Source organism: Carcharhinus amblyrhynchos, chromosome 23 (genome assembly GCF_965287045.1).
Source record: "Carcharhinus amblyrhynchos chromosome 23, sCarAmb.v2.hapA, whole genome shotgun sequence".
Classification (NCBI taxonomy): domain Eukaryota; kingdom Metazoa; phylum Chordata; class Chondrichthyes; order Carcharhiniformes; family Carcharhinidae; genus Carcharhinus; species Carcharhinus amblyrhynchos.
The window spans coordinates 35,272,988-35,294,567 of record NC_137346.1 but is presented as its reverse complement, the minus strand read 5'-3'; the positions used below and the strand labels follow the sequence as shown (position 1 = coordinate 35,294,567).

The 21,580-nt window shown below is 45.6% G+C and overlaps 1 protein-coding gene across 1 annotated transcript; it reads left to right on the top strand.

Moving 5' to 3' along the window:
- The first annotated feature begins 14,139 nt into the window (after positions 1-14,139).
- fzd9b (frizzled class receptor 9b) lies at positions 14,140-16,344 on the top strand. The gene has a single exon (XM_080210377.1). It carries the CDS (start codon positions 14,155-14,157, stop codon positions 15,853-15,855), a length of 1,701 nt encoding a protein of 566 aa, XP_080066503.1. The 5' UTR covers positions 14,140-14,154; the 3' UTR covers positions 15,856-16,344.
- The last annotated feature ends 5,236 nt before the right edge of the window (positions 16,345-21,580 follow it).

The following is a 21,580-nucleotide window of genomic DNA, read 5'->3' as shown; positions in this document are numbered from 1 at the left end:
GTTATCTCCTTAAACCCCACCAATCCCATGAAATAATCTGCACTCCTCTAACTCTGGCCCCTCTGCATTCCCTGTTACAATGTCTCGATTAGTGATGACCATGCTTCCAGTTGCCCAGGCCCCAGGCTGAGGAATTCTGTTCTTACACCTCACTGCAATTTTACCTCACTTGCTTCCTTTAAAACACTTCTTAAAACCCAGCACTTTGACCAAGCTTTTGATGATCTGGCACGTGGCTTGGTGATGGTATTTTACAATGTTCCATGGAGTGGCTTGGGACAGTATAAATACGAGTTATAATGTACATAACTGTAACTTCTTGTTGTGGTGGTTCTGTGACCATGTTTGGTCCTTTTACTGTCTGCACGGCTGGGTTTGAGTCAATGGCTGCTTTAGGTATCCAACCCTCCAGGGTAAGCCTCCACTGTGACTGAGAACAAATAAGCTCATCAATCAAAGCATTACAGCCACATGATTCAAAGATTCAGGTGGTCGTGGATGGGTAGGGTTGGGTATATTTGATATGAGCTTCGAGTATGGAGTACATGTATAAAAGCTTAATTCAGACTGAGGAAAGAATACAGGGCAGAATCCCGTCACCTCATGCAGTACCCAACATTATAGATGGACTGGAAACCTGCCACTTATGTGGCCATATCTCATTTACCCTTCACTTCAAATTATTCATTCTCTTAAATCTTCCTTAGGTTTGTGTCCAGGGTTAGAAAACAAGTGCGTTCATTGTTGGACAATTTCTGCTATTGCATCAACACAAAAACAACATGCACATTACAGCCAAGGCATTGCTGTGAATCTGTGACAGTTTCCATTGGAACAGTTCAAAAATCATAGAACTGGTATCCAACCTTATCGTCCAACACTGACAAGGTGCAGAGCTAGTGTAGATTCCGTAGACATAGGGCCCAAGACTAGCAGCCAGGCAATGTACATCAATACACGCAGTAACTGTACCCAGTGTGAGGCTGTATCAATACACGCAGTAACTGTACCCAGTGTGAGGCTGTATCAATACATGCAGTAACTGTACCCAGTGTGAGGCTGTATCAATACACGCAGTAACTGTACCCAGTGTGAGGCTGTATCAATACATGCAGTAACTGTACCCAGTGTGAGGCTGTATCAATACACGCAGTAACTGTACCCAGTGTGAGGCTGTATCAATACACGCAGTAACTGTACCCAGTGTGAGGCTGTATCAATACACGCAGTAACTGTACCCAGTGTGAGGCTGTATCAATACACGCAGTAACTGTACCCAGTGTGAGGCTGTATCAATACACACAGTAACTGTACCCAGTGTGAGGCTGTATCAATACACGCAGTAACTGTACCCAGTGTGAGGCTGTATCAATACACGCAGTAACTGTACCCAGTGTGAGACTGTATCAATACACGCAGTAACTGTACCCAGTGTGAGGCTGTATCAATACACGCAGTAACTGTACCCAGTGTGAGGCTGTATCAATACACGCAGTAACTGTACCCAGTGTGAGGCTGCATCAATACACGCAGTAACTGCACCCAGTGTGAGGCTGTATCAATACATGCAGTAACTGTACCCAGTGTGAGGCTGTATCAATACACGCAGTAACTGTACCCAGTGTGAGGCTGTATCAATACATGCAGTAACTGTACCCAGTGTGAGGGTGTATCAATACACGCAGTAACTGTACCCAGTGTGAGGGTGTATCAATACACACAGTAACTGTACCCAGTGTGAGGGTGTATCAATACACGCAGTAACTGTACCCAGTGTGAGGCTGTATCAATACACGCAGTAACTGTACCCAGTGTGAGGCTGTATCAATACATGCAGTAACTGTACCCAGTGTGAGGGTGTATCAATACACGCAGTAACTGTACCCAGTGTGAGGCTGTATCAATACACGCAGTAACTGTACCCAGTGTGAGACTGCATCAACACATGGAGTAACTGTACCCAGTGTGAGGCTGTATCAATACATGCAGTAACTGTACCCAGTGTGAGGCTGTATCAATACACGCAGTAACTGTACCCAGTGTGAGTCTGTATCAATACACGCAGTAACTGTACCCAGTGTGAGGGTGTATCAATACACGCAGTAACTGTACCCAGTGTGAGGCTGTATCAATACACGCAGTAACTGTACCCAGTGTGAGTCTGTATCAATACACGCAGTAACTGTACCCAGTGTGAGTCTGTATCAATACACGCAGTAACTGTACCCAGTGTGAGGCTGTATCAATACACGCAGTAACTGTACCCAGTGTGAGGCTGTATCAATACACGCAGTAACTGTACCCAGTGTCAGGCTGTATCAATACACACAGTAACTGTACCCAGTGTGAGGGTGTATCAATACACGCAGTAACTGTACCCAGTGTGAGGCTGTATCAATACACGCAGTAACTGTACCCAGTGTGAGGGTGTATCAATACACGCAGTAACTGTACCCAGTGTGAGGCTGTATCAGTACACGCAGTAATTGTACCCAGTGTGAGGCTGTATCAATACACGCAGTAACTGTACCCAGTGTGAATCCGTATCAATACACGCAGTAACTGTACCCAGTGTGAGGCTGTATCAATACACGCAGTAACTGTACCCAGTGTGAGGCTGTATCAATACACGCAGTAACTGTACCCAGTGTGAGGCTGTATCAATACACACAGTAACTGTACCCAGTGTGAGGCTGTATCAATACACGCAGTAACTGTACCCAGTGTGAGTCTGTATCAATACACGCAGTAACTGTACCCAGTGTGAGGCTGTATCAATACACGCAGTAACTGTACCCAGTGTGAGGGTGTATCAATACACGCAGTAACTGTACCCAGTGTGAGGGTGTATCAATACACGCAGTAACTGTACCCAGTGTGAGGCTGTATCAATACACGCAGTAACTGTACCCAGTGTGAGACTGCATCAACACATGCAGTAACTGTACCCAGTGTGAGGCTGCATCAATACACGCAGTAACTGTACCCAGTGTGAGGCTGTATCAACACATGCAGTAACTGTACCCAGTGTGAGGCTGTATCAATACACGCAGTAACTGCACCCAGTGTGAGGGTGTATCAATACACGCAGTAACTGTACCCAGTGTGAGGCTGTATCAATACACGCAGTAACTGTACCCAGTGTGAGGCTGTATCAATACACGCAGTAACTGTACCCAGTGTGAGGCTGTATCAATACACGCAGTAACTGTACCCAGTGTGAGGGTGTATCAATACACACAGTAACTGTACCCAGTGTGAGGCTGTATCAATACACGCAGTAACTGTACCCAGTGTGAGGCTGTATCAATACACGCAGTAACTGTACCCAGTGTGAGGCTGTATCAATACACGCAGTAACTGTACCCAGTGTGAGGCTGTATCAATACACGCAGTAACTGTACCCAGTGTGTGGCTGTATCAATACACGCAGTAACTGTACCCAGTGTGAGACTGCATCAACACATGCAGTAACTGTACCCAGTGTGAGGCTGCATCAATACACGCAGTAACTGTACCCAGTGTGAGGCTGTATCAACACATGCAGTAACTGTACCCAGTGTGAGGCTGTATCAATACACGCAGTAACTGCACCCAGTGTGAGGCTGTATCAATACACGCAGTAACTGTACCCAGTGTGAGGCTGTATCAATACACGCAGTAACTGTACCCAGTGTGAGGCTGTATCAATACACGCAGTAACTGTACCCAGTGTGAGGCTGCATCAATACACGCAGTAACTGTACCCAGTGTGAGGGTGTATCAATACATGCAGTAAGTGTACCCAGTGTGAGGGTGTATCAATACACGCAGTAACTGTACCCAGTGTGAGGCTGTATCAATACACGCAGTAACTGTACCCAGTGTGAGGGTGTATCAATACACGCAGTAACTGTACCCAGTGTGAGGCTGTATCAATACACGCAGTAACTGTACCCAGTGTGAGGCTGTATCAATACACACAGTAACTGTACCCAGTGTGAGGCTGTATCAATACACGCAGTAACTGTACCCAGTGTGAGGCTGTATCAATACACACAGTAACTGTACCCAGTGTGAGGCTGTATCAATACACGCAGTAACTGTACCCAGTGTGAGGCTGTATCAATACACACAGTAACTGTACCCAGTGTGAGGGTGTATCAATACATGCAGTAACTGTACCCAGTGTGAGGCTGTATCAATACACGCAGTAACTGTACCCAGTGTGAGGCTGTATCAATACACGCAGAAACTGTACCCAGTGTGAGGCTGCATCAATACACGCAGTAACTGTACCCAGTGTGAGGCTGTATCAATACACGCAGTAACTGTACCCAGTGTGAGGCTGTATCAACACACGCAGTAACTGTACCCAGTGTGAGGCTTTATCAATACACGCAGTAACTGTACCCAGTGTGAGTCTGTATCAATACACGCAGTAACTGTACCCAGTGTGAGGCTGTATCAATACATGCAGTAACTGTACCCAGTGTGAGGCTGTATCAATACACGCAGTAACTGTACCCAGTGTGAGGCTGCATCAATACACGCAGTAACTGTACCCAGTGTGAGGCTGCATCAATACACGCAGTAACTGTACCCAGTGTGAGGGTGTATCAATACACGCAGTAACTGTACCCAGTGTGAGGCTGTATCAATACACGCAGTAACTGTACCCAGTGTGAGGCTGTATCAATACACGCAGTAACTGTACCCAGTGTGAGGCTGCATCAATACACGCAGTAACTGTACCCAGTGTGAGGGTGTATCAATACACGCAGTAACTGTACACAGTGTGAGGCTGCATCAATACACGCAGTAACTGTACCCAGTGTGAGGCTGTATCAATACATGCAGTAACTGTACCCAGTGTGAGGCTGTATCAATACACGCAGTAACTGTACACAGTGTGAGGCTGTATCAACACACGCAGTAACTGTACCCAGTGTGAGGCTGCATCAATACACGCAGTAACTGTACCCAGTGTGAGGCTGTATCAATACACGCAGTAACTGTACCCATTGTGAGGCTGTATCAATACACGCAGTAACTGTACCCAGTGTGAGGGTGTATCAATACACGCAGTAACTGTACCCAGTGTGAGGGTGTATCAATACATGCAGTAACTGTACCCAGTGTGAGGCTGTATCAGTACATGCAGTAACTGTACCCAGTGTGAGGCTGCATCAATACACGCAGTAACTGTACCCAGTGTGAGTCTGTATCAATACACGCAGTAACTGTACCCAGTGTGAGGCTGTATCAATACACGCAGTAACTGTACCCAGTGTGAGGCTGTATCAATACATGCAGTAACTGTACCCAGTGTGAGGCTGTATCAATACACGCAGTAACTGTACCCAGCGTGAGGCTGTATCAATACACGCAGTAACTGTACCCAGTGTGAGGCTGTATCAATACACGCAGTAACTGTACCCAGTGTGAGGGTGTATCAATACACGCAGTAACTGTACCCAGTGTGAGTCTGTATCAATACATGCAGTAACTGTACCCAGTGTGAGGCTGTATCAATACACGCAGTAACTGTACCCAGTGTGAGGCTGTATCAATACACGCAGTAACTGTACCCAGTGTGAGGGTGTATCAATACACGCAGTAACTGTACCCAGTGTGAGGCTGTATCAATACACGCAGTAACTGTACCCAGTGTGAGGGTGTATCAATACACGCAGTAACTGTACCCAGTGTGAGACTGTATCAATACACGCAGTAACTGTACCCAGTGTGAGGGTGTATCAATACACGCAGTAACTGTACCCAGTGTGAGGCTGTATCAATACACGCAGTAACTGTACCCAGTGTGAGACTGCATCAACACATGCAGTAACTGTACCCAGTGGCTTTTCAATATTTACTTTATACCCAGCTAATCAAGGGCAGGCACAACTCTGTGTGATCGAGTTGCAGAATCATTGGGTCTGGATTGACGCATGCAGTAATTGTACCAATGTGGGTCTGTCTTGATATTTTCAATAGCTGCAAGTCTGGTTTTGATATGTTTCTACAAATCTAATATAACCATTTCTCTTTAAGTATCCTGAAATTGAATCTCTTTCTCTGATAGACATACTGTCAGTATACAAAGCATTGGTTATTATGTTTACTCCTCAGTCACTGAAGGTGATGAATGATTGACACAACAAGTCCAACATGAGAAGCTGTATATATGAGCTTCACACCTGTTGCAGTTCCCCAGCTCCCCTTATCAAACATGTAGAAACTGGGTTTGTAGTTGTCTAAGTCCTTGAAACTGAACGCCAGTGGAAAGGTTCCTCACCCGCTGTCCAACACAGCTGCTGGCCTAGTTTTAGTTTCCTTAAAATGAATTGGCTTCAAAACAATTTGCTTACCTTTCTCTTCAATCTTTTCCCCTCCTCTCCTAATGATGCAAAATCCCACTGGGTGGAGAGCCCGCCGCTGTCTTATGTGTGAGCCAAGACATCACATGTCAAAACGATTTAATTGTTGAGGGCATTTCAGTCGAGCCTGATCCCACTCCCAGCCGATGTCAGAATACATGCAGATTCCAGAAGGAGTCTATGGATAAGAATCAGGAGGAGGAACCCTGGCTGATTTCCCTCTCTCTAACACAGAAATGCGGAGGTCAGTAATAATCAGCCCAGTTGAGGTTAATTAACTCAACACAGTCTGGGAATCAGGCTTGCCTCCGCGGTACTGCTCTTCCCTCAGAATTTAAAAGTGTGTGTGCTGTACCCTCAAACCAGGACCTGAGGACACAAATAAAGGCTGACACTTCAGCATTGCATTGAATGATACTGTCTTTTGGGTGAGATGTTAAACTGTTTATCTCTCAAATAGACACAAAGGATGACCTAACAGTGTCAAAGAGGGGCAAGTAAGTGAGTCCTCTTGGTGTCCTGACCAATATTTAATCCTCAATCATCACTATCTAGTCACTACCCCTTTGCTATTTGGCATGTCTCTAACAAAAGTACTGCAATTTTTATAAATATTTCATTAGCTGTAGAATACTTTTCTGTGTCTCGAGGCCATGAATGGCTCCTGACGTATCACAGAGCTATGGAAATTGGAGGATTTCTCTTTCTGGTCCATATGCTTGGCACTGCAATATCCAATGATTTCCTAAATCTTTTGTCCCTCCTCATTCTGTGGATTTACTCTCTGCCAATTTTCCCAAATCAATGCATCATTGCTAGTGTTCAGCTTCAGAGGTGCAACTGTCAACTTCCCCACCACCTGGAGAGTGAGGAGGATTTATTTCTTCCCTTACTGAACATACTCAATCCCACATCCCTATAGAACTGTTTAACCCCAAGACCATCTTGATCTCTGCAGTGTCCCTATTCATTGTTTCAGCTCTTGCCTTAAATTAATCAGTCCGAGTACCTTCTATTCAGGGGCCTGCCTATATATCTGATAGTGAAATAGTGTAACCCACATTCTAGCAAGAGGAACCCTTTTTTCACTGGATATAGTGCATTTCACACATGTCCGCCTGCACTTTGCTGACTTTTAAAGTGAGGAATAGTACAGTCAGATGAATCATGAGCTGATTAATTAACAAGTTGCCTGTGAACAAACTCACTTCCATTCATAACTTTCATTGGGGTAGCATCTTCAGATAAATGTTAACATCAAGCCACAGGAACAGCTATTCAGAGAGAAGGCCACAAGCTCAGTCAAAGGGGTGGGTTTTAAGGAGTATATTAAAGAGGAGGGCCAAAGAGGGTAAAGAAAACTGAAATTGTTGTGTCCAATTGCTGGGATGAAGGGAGAGGGGAATGTGTGTGAGGTCAGAGTTAGAGAAGCTCAGACTGGGGAAAGTTTGAAAGGGAGACAGAATTGAGATCATGGAGTGATTTGATCACAGGCTTCCAATTAACTTGCAGCTACCGTTTCCCACTTTACATTGCCTTAGATCATGGGTTTCAGAAATATGAAACTCTGGTGTAACCAATCTGAACATAATACTGTTAGTGGTGGTAATATCACTTCCTCTTTCCTATATAATCATAGAGTCATACAGTGCAGAAATGGCCCTTCAGCCCATCAAGTCTGCACTAACAGTAACTACCACTAAAGTCATGCTAATCCTGTTTTCCAACACTTCTCCCATATCCTTGAATGTTATGACATAATGTCATGACAAAGCTGTTGAAGGCATATTTCCAAGATTATTTGGTGTTTTGAAATTTTTACACTTGAAGCTGGGTAAAACCTCAAAGAATTTCTTGAGAATGTTGAGATTCTTATAAGTTTCTTTTGGTTTCCTGGGATTTCTTTTGTCTCACCTGTTTCACTCATTACTATACCAACAATGTCTGCACTGGCTCAGACACATTCATCAGATGGATGATGGCTCTGTTCTCAAAGACCTTCCATACAAAGAACTGGGCACTGGGTCACCACCTCAGGCTACCCAAACTTCCATTGTAAAGAAACCTGCAAGCCAGACCTGAAGATGGTGGATATTGACACTGACAACTAGGAGGCGGTTGCTGATGACTGTGACCTCTGGAGGTTGACTGTTTGGAAGAGCATTGGAAAAAGCATGCAGAAACTAACAGTTCAGCTAGCAGAGAAAAGGGCACGGAGAGAACAAAAGGCCAGGGCACCTCCCTGGCCCATTGATCCCCTGTCAAAAGCAGCGGAGCCAGTCATGTCAGAATGAGGCCCTGCCTTACCAAATGAAAGAATGCCACAGGCGACACCTGAATCCATGCCATCCATATGGTTCACACCCTGGGTGACCAATGTCCTGAAGCATTTACTCTTGAAACAGCAGCAGACTCAGGCCCATGGTTGGGGGTGTAGCTGGACTGACTGAGAAATGGCCAGGACCAGAGCCAATGGAAGTGCAAAGGGAAATGCTTGCAGTGCCCAACCCCAGGAACTCAAATCAATTGTAGGATCAAGTGTGAGGTCAGGTGTGCTTGCTAAGCATGGGTCTGGCCACACTGTCATGAAACACTCCAAGTACTTGGACCATGCTGTATTGCCAGTCTCTCATGGAAATGATGAACAGCACAGAGACACTGTGGTTAGCACAGCTGCCTCACAGCGCCAGGGACCGGGGTTCAATTCCGGCCCCAGGTCACTGTCTGTTTGAAGTTTGCACATTCTCCCCATGTCTGCGTAGGTTTCCTCTGGGTGCTTCAGTTTCCTCCCACTGTCCAAAGATGTGTGGGTTAGGTGGATTGGCCATGATAAATTACCCCTTAGTGTCAGGGGGATTAACAGGGGTAAATACATGGTGTTACAGGGATGGGCCTGGGTGGGATTGTTGTCAGTACAGGTTCAATGGGCCGAATGGCCTCCTTTGGCACTGTAGGAATTCAATGTTTCTATGAAACATTTATTCAGGAAATCTTATTGACCATAAGGCGATCATTAATGATCTGCACATAATGCCTCGAGGGAAAAGGAGATGGTGGGTCCTGTTGGGTGGTTCCCTGAGCAAACTGTCACAGTCATTTAGCAGAATGCCTCATCACCAGAACTTTCAAACAAGCACCTAGACCCAGCTTGGCTGGTGGTGAGAAGGGCACTTCCCGCCAGATCTTTCATGCAGGCCTGAAGTTTTTATACCACCGTACCCTCTCGACATGGCTGCAGGGGGTGGGGGGAGGAGGAGGTAGGGACAGTCACACATGTCCTTGTGGAATGTGCCTTTGCAAAGACAGTCAGGAGAGAGACACAATGGTATTTGTCAAGGTTCATCCCAGGCAGCTCTGTGACACGGGACTCTGTGCTCTACCATTTGTTCCCAAGGACTCACACCCAGACAAACATCAACTGCTGCTGGAGGGTCATCAACTCAGTGAAAGAAGCTCTTTAGTCTCCCCAAAACTTGTTGAACTTCCAGTGTAAAGAATTGTCCTTGATCAACTTTTGCAGACTGGCATTCCAAGATCCAGGACTAAGTGCTGAGAGACGTACTCACGGTTGGGGCAACTGTCACCAAGGTGCAATGGGTAAAGGTCACTGTGTAAGGAGGCCTTTCAGCCAATGTAGATCAAGGGGCTAGGAACCGGGTAAAACACCCTTGGACTGCATGTTTAATTCTGACTGTGTGTAACAAAATTGAACCATCTCAGAATGCAGCATAACCCATGTATATAGCTTGTGAAAAATTTTATACTGTAATAAAAAGACTGAAATACACTTAATATTCTCATTAGTGAACTAAAGCACCTCAGAGTGAATCTTGATCTCTAGAGAAAATATGAATATCATCATACATAACTGGTAAGACAATTGAAAATGTTTTAATGTGTCTTTAGATTTTATATAACACATACTTTCGTAATAAGAATCCAACTGTAATCACTGATCTTCTGAACTTACATTTTCTGTGTCTCTTCTGTGGAGACCATGAACTGGATTCAATTTGAATTTGAATTCATTTTTGGAGCAAGTGTGGAGGTGGATTCATGGTCTCCACAAAAGGGACACACAAAATCTAAGTTCAGAAGATCAGTGATTACAGGTGGATTCTTTTTGCGAAAGTATGTGTTACATAGAATCTAAAGACACATTAAAAACATTTTCAATTGTCTTACCAGTTATGTATGATGGAATTCATATTTTCTCTAGAGATCAAGATTCACTCTGCACATTGGTTTTGTAAGTCTGAGGAAGGAATAATTTTATTAAAAAACCATTTTGAATGGAGATGGCTTGTTCCATCCTCTCAGTCTGCCCAGGAGGCACTGTAGGTAGAATGGTTAGCACTGCTGCCTCTCAGTGCCAGGTTCAATTCCACTCTTAGACCACTGCCTGTGTGGGGTTTGCATGTTCTCTCCATGTCTATGTGGGTTTCTTCTGGGTATTCTAGTTTCCTCCCACAGTCTAAAGATGTGCAGGTTTGTTGGATTGGCCATGCTAAATGCATGGAGTTACGAGGGTAAGTGGAAGGCCTGGGTGGGATGCTGTTTTGTAGAGTCGTAGAGATTTACAGCATGGAAACAGACCCTTCAGCCAACTTGTCCATGCCTCCCTTTTTTAACCACTAAGCTAGTCCCAATTGCCTGCGTTTGGCCCATATCCCTCTATACCCATCCTATCCATGTAATTGTCTAATGGCTTTTTAGAAGACAAAATTGTACCTGCCTCTACTACCTCTGACAGCTGGTTCCAGACACAGTGTGCAGACTCGATGGGCTGAATGATCTCTGTAGAGATCCTATGGTTCCCAAAGGCAGCAATCACCTCCACTAGCTCCCAGCTTTTGAACATCAATGTCTAAGTTCTCAACTGATACGCTTTCTGCGTCAGTAGCTGCACTAGTCTGAACACAAAACGCAACTGACTCTACACTGATTCACTGAACCCAATGTTTGGCTGGGTTCAGCTCTGTACGGGCCTGCTGTTCCCACTCAGCCACACAAAGAGATGGACAATTAGTGTGAGGACTAATAATCCACCACACCATGCCTCACCACCGGGAGCAGCGGTTCAATGACTTTACTCTCATCTCTGCAAGCCAAGGAACCATTGAACCAAATGGACTGAAATCATGGGCTAGCAGTCTGCAAATTCCCGAGATATATTCTCGACATGCGGAAACGGAAAATCTCCCTTTCTGTTATTCAATTCAGCACGTTACTGGACCCATCATAAACAACATACAAAAGCTCACATTCATGTTTGTGTGTGTGTGTATATTACACATTTATATCTGTATAAACACAGGTATGTACAAATGTATTAGATTTCACTTTTACTTGTTATTTACCTTTAATGTGCCCACTGTCCTCAACATAAAAATTCGGTGTAATCCTCAGGAACAGGGAGTACAGCTGGAATAATCCCCAGAGAGAGAAACACAGAACAGGTAAAATTGGCAACGTCGAAGAACAGAGAGAGGAGGGGAGGACAAATAAGAGTGAAAGAAAGATATAGTTAAAGGCTGAACAAAAGAGAACAGAGATAAAAGAGCACGGTACAGATAAACCAGCCTAAAAAGAGACAGAGCTAGAGCCATAGAAGAATCACAGTTGCAGAGATAGCCTGCTGAACAGTTATAGCATGTAAAAAAATAGACAAACCGACACAGATAGATAGATAGACAGAGATAGACAGACAGGTCAATAATGGAAAGACTGGGAGAATACGGCTGATAGACTGAGAATTCCTTTTATTCCTAATATTCCTACTTTCAGCTCAAAAAGGGCAGGGCATTGTTTGAATGAAAGGCGGCAGTGAGGCTGAGAATAGAAGCACTTTGAAAGAGAGAGAGAGAGAGACAAATGCAGCGGCGCAAAGATCTGCCCCAAATCCGCAGCTCCTTCCCCTCACTCTCTCGCCGGGGTTCCATCCTTTTTTGTCATTGTGTCCAATCGCCTCTTGTTGTACCCTTTGCAGAGGTGAAAAGACTTTTTGGAAAGCGAGCTAATGGCATTCACAGCTCCTTTTTAATTCTTCGGCGCTTCTTTAAGGACGGCCTCCTTAGTGACAGGGATTGAAAGGAGAATGAAAGGAGACTGGCCCATTCTGACAGAATTGACATCTTTGAAAAAAAACAGCAGCCCCGGAGGTCACAGCAACAGCAGCACAAACAACAGTCTGTTTCCAAATAAAGTTTAAAGTGAGACTGGAATTTAAAAATAACACCAGATTGTGGGGAAATGTTAAATAATTACACAACTGCGTGGAAACAGGAAAACAGCAAGTGGTGGAAATCTAAAATAAAAACAGAAAGTGCTAGAAATAGCGTCTCTGTTAATATCTGCAGTGGGGAAGTTGGCAGTTTATTTATCTGTGTTGGCAACATTTTAAACGAGAGGGGCAGGTTTGATCAGTAAAGACCACAGTAAAGAATAGATTTGGGAAGAGTACTGTAGAGGGCGCATCTTGGTAAGGTTTTTAACTAATCATCCAGATCCTGAACTCCTATCCAAGGGGCAACTTCGACTGCACAAAGATCCAACCTTCTTCGAGTTTTTTTTAAAAAACCTTTAAATTATTTCTTAAAGCAGCTATATTTTACAGTGTTAAAAAAGGTCAATCCTTCATCTCCGGCACATTGTCAAAGATTCGGGTGAAATGATTTGTGAAAAAATTACATTCGAGTCAATTCGTGGCTATTTGATTTTTTTTGTGTTGTGTGTATTTACTTTGACTGAAAGCAAAACCTGTACGAGTTCCCACCACCCCACAGCTCCATGTATCTAACTTGCCGGAGATTTATCTTCACAGGGGAGGGGGTAGATGGCTGATTAGAATTTTTCTGCATCTAACCTCTGTGCCTAGACTTTGTCGCTGGGGAGGGCAGAATGATCTTTTATCCTGCCGAATTAGAATAGGAACTGAATAAGGAGGGTGTGTGCATGCTGCCCTGCAGGTAAGAACTTGTAAAGCAAAGTGTAAACGGTGGGGTATTTCACAGGGTAAATTTCAAGCTGTGAATTTCATGATGTACATTGCCAACATTTTGGGTGAATTATGGGCTGTGTAGCATACATCCTCCACCTCCCACACCCCCCCCCCCTTGCTGGTTTGAAGCTTGCACCGACAATAGGGGGTGACACTAAGTGGGAGAGAGAGTCTGCAGCTCAGTCTGTGACTATCTGCTCAACATATAGCTGACAGCCCCGCCCTTCCTGCCTGAGTGGCAGAGGGGCTGGCCAATGATATCCGGGGTGGGGGGGGAGGTGAGAGTGGGAGCCAATGGGGGATGGTGAGGGGTGGGGCACTGGGGTGGCAGCTCCCTCCCACTCCCCCCTCTACCCACCTCCCCCCGTGGTGCTGTAGGCAGGATGGGTTTGTGCTGAGTGCCTGCAGTCAGGAGGGGAGTGAGCATCCAGTGTTAAAGCCTCCCCTGTGTGTGTGAGTGCTGATCAGACTCCCTGGGACTGCCGAGAGACAGCTACTGTCCAACAAAGAGCCAGAGTGGAGGAGTGGGGACAGTCTCCCTGTGAGAGAGTGAGAAACAACAGCAGGGGAAACTGCAGAGCCATTGCGGAGCCGGAGCAGCGCTCTGGAGCTTCCAAACCAGCATTGCGGAATCTGCTCTGGAAACTTTGACAAACTCTGCTGGGACTGGGATTGCTGAGCTTGCCCGCTTGCTGCTGCTGCCCAGGGGGAGATGTCAGGGTGAGACTCTACCCCGCTGCAAGAATGGGGCGCTTCCTTCGCCGGATCTCCCTGGTCCTCCTCTGCCAATCCATGGTGCTGGGGATCTGCCGGGGGATCGGCTCGATCGACCACGAGAGGGGCAGAGAGGCCAAGTGCGAGCCGATCGAGATCCCCATGTGCCTAGGGATCGGCTACAACATGACCCGAATGCCCAACTACATGGGGCACCAGAACCAACGGGAGGCTGCCATCAAACTGCATGAGTTTGCCCCGCTGGTGGAATACGGCTGTCACATCCACCTCCGCCTCTTCCTCTGCTCCCTCTATGCCCCCATGTGCACTGACCAAGTGTCCACCTCCATCCCAGCCTGCAGACCCATGTGTGAACAAGCCCGCCAGCGCTGTGCCCCCATCATGGCACAGTTCAACTTTGGCTGGCCTGAGTCTCTGGACTGCAGCAAACTGCCCACCAGGAACGACCCCAACGCCCTGTGCATGGAAGCCCCTGAGAATGCGACTGGCGAGCCGCAGAGAGGACAGGGCATGCTGCCCGTAGCACCCAGAGCCAGGCTGCCTGGGGCAGCTGATGGCAGGAACCCAGGGCCGCTTGGCTCCTGTGCCAACCCTGACAAGTTCCAGTATGTGGAGAAGAGCCTGAGCTGTGCCCCCAAGTGCTCCCCAGGGGTGGATGTCTACTGGTCCAAGGGGGACAAAGACTTTGCCTTCATCTGGATGGCCGTGTGGTCCACGCTCTGCTTTGTCTCCACTGCCTTCACTGTGCTAACCTTCCTGCTGGATCCTCACCGTTTCCAGTACCCAGAGAGACCCATCATCTTCCTGTCCATGTGTTACAATGTCTACTCGGTGGCCTTCATCATTCGCTCAGTAGCTGGGGCTGAAAACATTGCCTGTGACCGGGAAAATGGAGAGTTATATGTCATCCAGGAAGGCTTGGAGAGTACAGGCTGCACCATCGTCTTCCTCATCCTCTACTATTTTGGCATGGCCAGCTCCCTGTGGTGGGTCATCCTGACCTTAACCTGGTTCTTGGCCGCAGGCAAGAAGTGGGGCCACGAGGCCATTGAAGCCCACAGCAGCTATTTCCACATGGCTGCCTGGGGGGTTCCAGCCATGAAGACCATCATTATCCTGACTATGAGGAAGGTAGCAGGTGATGAGTTGACTGGGCTATGTTATGTGGGCAGCATGGACGTGAATGCTCTGACTGGCTTTGTGCTTATTCCTCTGTCCTGTTATTTGGTGATAGGGACCTCCTTCATCCTGACCGGCTTTGTGGCTCTGTTTCACATCCGCAGGATCATGAAGACTGGGGGCACCAACACGGAGAAGTTGGAGAAGTTGATGGTGAAGATCGGGGTCTTCTCCATCCTTTACACCGTCCCAGCCACTTGTGTCATTGTCTGCTATTTCTACGAAAGGTTGAACATGGATTATTGGAAAGTGCTGGCCTCTGAGCTGCCTTGCCTTGCCTATCCAGGGAGAAGGATTCTGGACTGCACTTTGGACACCTCAGTGCCAACTGTGGCTGTCTTCATGCTAAAGATCTTCATGTCCTTGGTGGTGGGGATCACCAGTGGGATATGGGTCTGGAGCTCCAAGACCCTTCAGACGTGGCAGAGTTTGTGCAGCAGAAAGCTATCGGTGAGGACTCGAGGGAAACCATGCACTGGGGTCAATTGCTCTGCCAGCCACTGCCACTACAAGGCACCTTCTGTTATGGTCCACATGAACAAAACAGACCCTTACCTGGACAATCCGACCCATGTGTAACTAAGACCAGGTAAAACAAAGGGGCAGCAGAACAGTCAAGCCAGTGTGTGCTCAGAACCCAGTACAAGGCTCAGGGACCAGCCCTTTGGCCACAAGATTTACTAGTTCAGATAGTCACATTACTGAAGTCTCTTAACCTATAGGATTGATTAGGAATTCCTGTAAAATCCACGTAAAGGTTTAAGATAATGCCCATCCTAAGACCTATTGTCATGTAGGTTACTGGGGGAGAGCAATCTTCCAGAGAGTGGATGATCTCTTTCTAACATCACTAAGACTGAGCCATACACCGCTTAGATCAGAACGGCTGGAAGAGTTTTCATTCATTTTGAGCTGAAACTGGATTTTTTCCTCCCTCCCCCCCAAACGCCGAGTGCTTCTGAATGTCACCGTGCCAAGCCTGTAGAAGGGAAAATGTTATCAATCCCTCTTTGCAATCATGCAGCTTGGGACCGTCTCATTTTCAAAGCTTTATTGTCAAATTGCGGGGTGTACAGTATCAAAGCGTGTAATGAAAAATACTAAATATTGATAATGTTTTTAAAAGTTACTTTTTAATCTTAAATACATTTTTACAATAATTTCTCAGTCATTCCCAAAGATACTTTTCTAAAGAAAAATCCCTGGTGTTTTGCCACAAGAGTTTCTTTGATCAAACTGAAAGGTCCATACAGGGCAATTTAAGGCAACGAGGAGCAGCAGGTCCTGGGGTTAATTCTTGATCTGTGCTGTCGGGCAATTGGGCAAGGGCACACAGTTGGCCTCAGCACCCCTGTAAATGTGGACACAAGCCCTCGGTATTTTTCACTGCTATTCAGTTACTCTGGTAGAAGTGCAGCAGTTGTATAAGAGCAGATGTTGATGCCTCTCTTTTACTGTCAGCGGTGGGGAGAGGCGGGTGGATGAGGGTGAGTCGATCCTAAGGAACGGCCATTTGTCCAGTGGACTGGTAGGGGGCTCACTCAAGGCAGCACTACCTGTGGAAACAGGCACCACGGGGTCAATTGGTTCCCTCTGGGGAGGAGGACAGTAAGTTAGCAAAACAAAATCCTCAACTCATTCGAGAACCGTATGATCTTTTTACTGAGGCTTATTTGGTTCTGCAGGCTACACTCACACCAATTTCAAATGTTTCTTTCCCTTACATTTAATACTTTCCATATAAACACTTCATTCTTCCAACAAAAACATTTCTAACTTGTAATTCGCATTTCAGCACAAAGGACTTTTTATTTCTCAGTTTCTGTCCCAGAATATTTCTTTTAGAAAAATATTTAACCCTATCAGGTGAAGAAAGTAAAACTAGTCTTAAAGTGTAGGGAAACAATACTGACACTAAGTATCCCATGAATAATCTTGGTCAATTAGTGATCTGTTAAAATGTCTCTGCCGAGTACAGGTAATGCAGATTCTGGATTAGCACACAGTCCTGTAACTACTGAAGGTCCCTTATCTACTGATTCTTTTATTGAAGTCTTCTTACGTTTCTTTCCCAATAGCAATGTGGAACAGTAAAATTGTACAATAGGTCACGGGGCAGGGATGTTTAGGTGGTGAGTAATAAAGGGAGATTTTTCTGTATTGTGTTATGCCTCACACTGCCTTCACCAATTACCTCCACCTTTTGCCCTGATGTTCCCTCATTACAATTCATTGTCTCTGTTCTGAGCCACCCAGAATTGGGCATTGGGAGAGGTGAGAAGCTGCCCCAAGTTTGATTCCTTATCTAAATTCACTTAGCTGATCAAAAGGAAGAGTTATGAATTAGAGTCACTACAGCACACAATGCAGTCATTTGGCCCATCAGTTGTACACTGGCTCGCTATGAAGCAACCCAGTCACTCCCATTCCCCTTGACGTGTCCCCTCATTCCTGCACAATATATTTCCTTCATGTTCTCATCCATTTTCCTCTTGAAATCATGGATCATTTCTGCTTCCGCTTCCTCTTCAGCAGCGAGTTTCAGGTCATTGCCATTTGCTGTGTAAAATAGTCCTTCCTCACATTCCCCTCCACCAAACCCTAAATCTGTGTCCCCCTGGTCCTTATATCGTCAGTTCATGGGAACAGCATTTCTCAGTTGGTTTGAGGTTAGACAGGGTGAACCTTGCCAGCAACCAGCTTGGTATTCGGCCAGCCACACTGGAAAATATGGGTGAAGATGCCAGCGGTTTCAGTTTCAGTGCCCTTCAGAGTCAAGTATCTTGCCATTCCTTGGAAAAGGATGACCAACCACCATGAGATCATACTTTAGCAGCATCAGGGAGATGGAGTGAAGAATCACAGAGAATTCACTTTAAAATCACAGATCCCAAAAATAATCAGAAACTCTCTTTATATGCTGCATTTCACCCTAAGTTCCAGTCTCGTCACATTTATCATTTTTCAAAAAGCATTCCCAGCCACTCTTGCCACCAAATCAACAGGTGTAGTTTCAGTTCCTGAGCATATTTGTCAGTTAAATTCTTGTCAGTAAAGGGTTATCATGAGGATCCTCCTTTATGTTAGTGAGGGATGAATCATTGCGATGTTGTAACAGTTCATCTAAGTTACTGGACAGCCATTTTTCAGCAGGATAATCATCAGGTACTGATGCCAGGAGAGCTTGTCACAGAGTGGATAAAACACAGGCCTTCCCACACTAACCTGAGAGGCAGGGGGGAGGGGTGAGAGTGGCCCCTCAGAACGGACAATGCCCTCTCCACAGCGGGGGTCATTACTTGGAAAATGGAGTGGTGGAATTATCGGCCTTAAGTTATACCCCAACCCACCACAACCGCACCCCCCCAAACTTTCCTATTGTGCAATATAATTCCTTTTGAAGGAAATGGGAGAGTGAGAACTCCCATCCCTTTCTGCTATTGTATGTGTTGATGTCTCATTGCAACTTGTGATTTCTTTTACAGTTGTTAATCTGCATTGTACGCCACTTGTCAATTTTTCTGGTGGTGATTTTGAATTGACTGACCAGCTCTCCCTCCTGTCCCTGTGCTGAAGGGCAGCAAGGTGCACAGGCAAGCTGGAGGAGTGGGTGGGGGAGGGGGTTGTTGTCAGATTGTTTGAGAGTGTCAATGCATCTTATCTTGGAGATCACACCGAGCCTCAGAATGCTCTGCTGGTTCAAAACTTCCCCCAGTAAAGCTCCTTACAAGAGATTCAGAGGGTTTGAGTTTGGGATTCAGAGGGGAGGTAGACATCACTGATGGCTTCCACCATTGTTGATATTTTTCCTTGAATATCTAACTCCAAAGGCCACATGATGCAAGTCCCCATAGCACCAGATATGGTATCAAGTATAGCCCAAACCTATCCTTAGCATCAACTCACACCGAAGGTCTGAGGGTTTTCATTTCTGCCCCAGCCTGTTTGAAATCCCCCCATTCCCAATGTTTGATGGTGATGACCCTTTAATAACCCAATGTGTCAACACTGCCCTTTGAAATAACCCATACTTTGTCACTGCTCACTTTAATTACCAAAAATCATCAGTTAAACTTTTCCCGAATCCTGTTGAGGGCCCTTCTCCTGTTTTGAAGATATGACAAGTTTGATATCTGCACCAGAAATGATGGTGAATATATCAGATTACCAATTTACTGGGAAGTCTTGTCAGCACAGCAGATGCACCAACGCAGTGAAAGTTATAAAGAATAAGGGAACTAAAAGAGATTGGGAATCTATGCACTGGCTTTGGGAGTAAAGTTTCATTATTGGTCATGTATTTACCAGCAATCTCTCTGTAGTGTGCGTGCATTGTACTTAACTCCTGTAACACTTTCCCAGTCACATCTTCCTCATCACACTTTGTCGATAAGATCCCAATTACAAAGCTGGAAATTCACTTGTATATGAAAGCTGGGGAAATGTTATACTGCTACACTATATTACAAAATGCAGTCATTTGCAATGTGCAGAGGGAGTTGTCCAGTAAAAGAAAACACCCTGCAATTAATAAAAAGCCTCAGGTTGTCCTGAAACATATACAACCTATAATTGACCAGATAATAATGGAACGATTAGACCACTGCTTTAACAGGATGAGCTAGATTGCATCCAGTCCACCCTCGGCAGCAACAGAATCATGCCTTGTGCAATAACCAGTGTGAAATCCTGATGTACCACGAGCAATGCCACAGGGGATTTGCTGTTCTTTTTGGAATGATCTTCCAAAGTGGTATTCCCAAATAAAGCACCCAGAGCTCAGAACATACAGGGCTATAATTAGCAATAGATTTATGCTTCTTCACATTTTCTCACTGAATATTGAATGAATTAATGAGTAGATCAGTATGTGCTGGGGCTATGGGGGGATTAGAACACTAAATTGCCCTCAGCACCCCATGGCTCAGGGGCAATAAATCAAACAGCATTTCCACTTCTGCTTGCTGACTGGTGTAAGAACTGGAAAGTGTGTGCATGCCTACATCTGGGACAATAAATTGGGGCTCTGGGGTGATGCTCCCTTGGTTGAATAACCTCATGGCCCTTCATTGTTTAGACTCACACATGAAGAGCAGTAATTTGAACAATGTACCAGAAAGGCAGCCAGTACCAGTGAGCCTGAACCAAAGGAGGACAGCACCTTCAGGAGAAAATGTCTTAAGAACATTGAATTCCACATTCTTTTAATATTCCTCTGCCAGATTGAAATCCTGGTGGAATTTTGTCAGTGACAGCCTCTCCTGGGTGAGGCTGGAGTGCGAGTTATGAGAAAGTCATGACAGTAGGTTGAGAATGAAGTTTACCGGCAACATTTAATTTTTAACATTGATCTGAGAGGTTGCCACTAACGTTCTCCCTCCATTCCAAAGTAGAGTGTTTATTATTCATTTTCAGCTGCTCAATCGCGAAAGGAAAGTTCTACACCAAGTACAATATTTTCACAGGGATTCTACCTTGAAGATGTTGCTTATAGCCAGACTCCATGTTAAGCTGATAATCTGGATACCTTAGGGAAACACATGACACTTTCAAACATTGAGTAGGAGGAAGATTGTCTGAACGGTTTGTGTGTGTGGGATGCCTCAGTGTACTGCTTTGCGGGGCAGGTAATTGGAACCATATGATCCATGCTTTGCCAGGTGCCAAGTTTTAGACTGGCTGTCTTGGTATCATGCTTGTTTGTGGCGTCAGATCCCACTCCAGGACCTTAACACAATGCAGGCTAACACTGCAGTGCAGTATGGAGGGGGTGCTGCATTGTCAGAGGTGCTGTCGTTGGGGAGTGTTAAACCAACATATTGGGGTACAATGCTTGGAAAAATTGGCTCTCAGCTTGTTTTTTTTAAATAGCCATTTGTTGATCTCCACTTTTTAAACGACAAGAGTTATTAAACTGAATTCATGACCTTAGTCAACAGTGGGTCAAATATTGGAACTCAAACAATGTTCCTACCTCATTTTCTTGGATTTGTTCCTAACGAGCACTTCAGTCAAAACTTGATTAGGGAATTTGAGGTTATCTTAAAAAATGCCTAGTCGCCCCCTGCCACTGTCCGCTCCTTGTGCCCTGTTGCACTGCAATTGGGATCTTATCTAGTGTTCATCAGTACCCCCCACCCCCACCTCCCCCCCAGAATCCACCCAGCCACCACCCCCGGCACTGAAGCAGCTCGAGTCTGATCATTCAGTGAAGACAAAGGGAAATTGGAAAGAAGTTGAAGTGATGGATGAGGGTGGATGTGGTTTGGTGACAGTAGCTTTTGGGACAAGTGTGTCTTCTTTT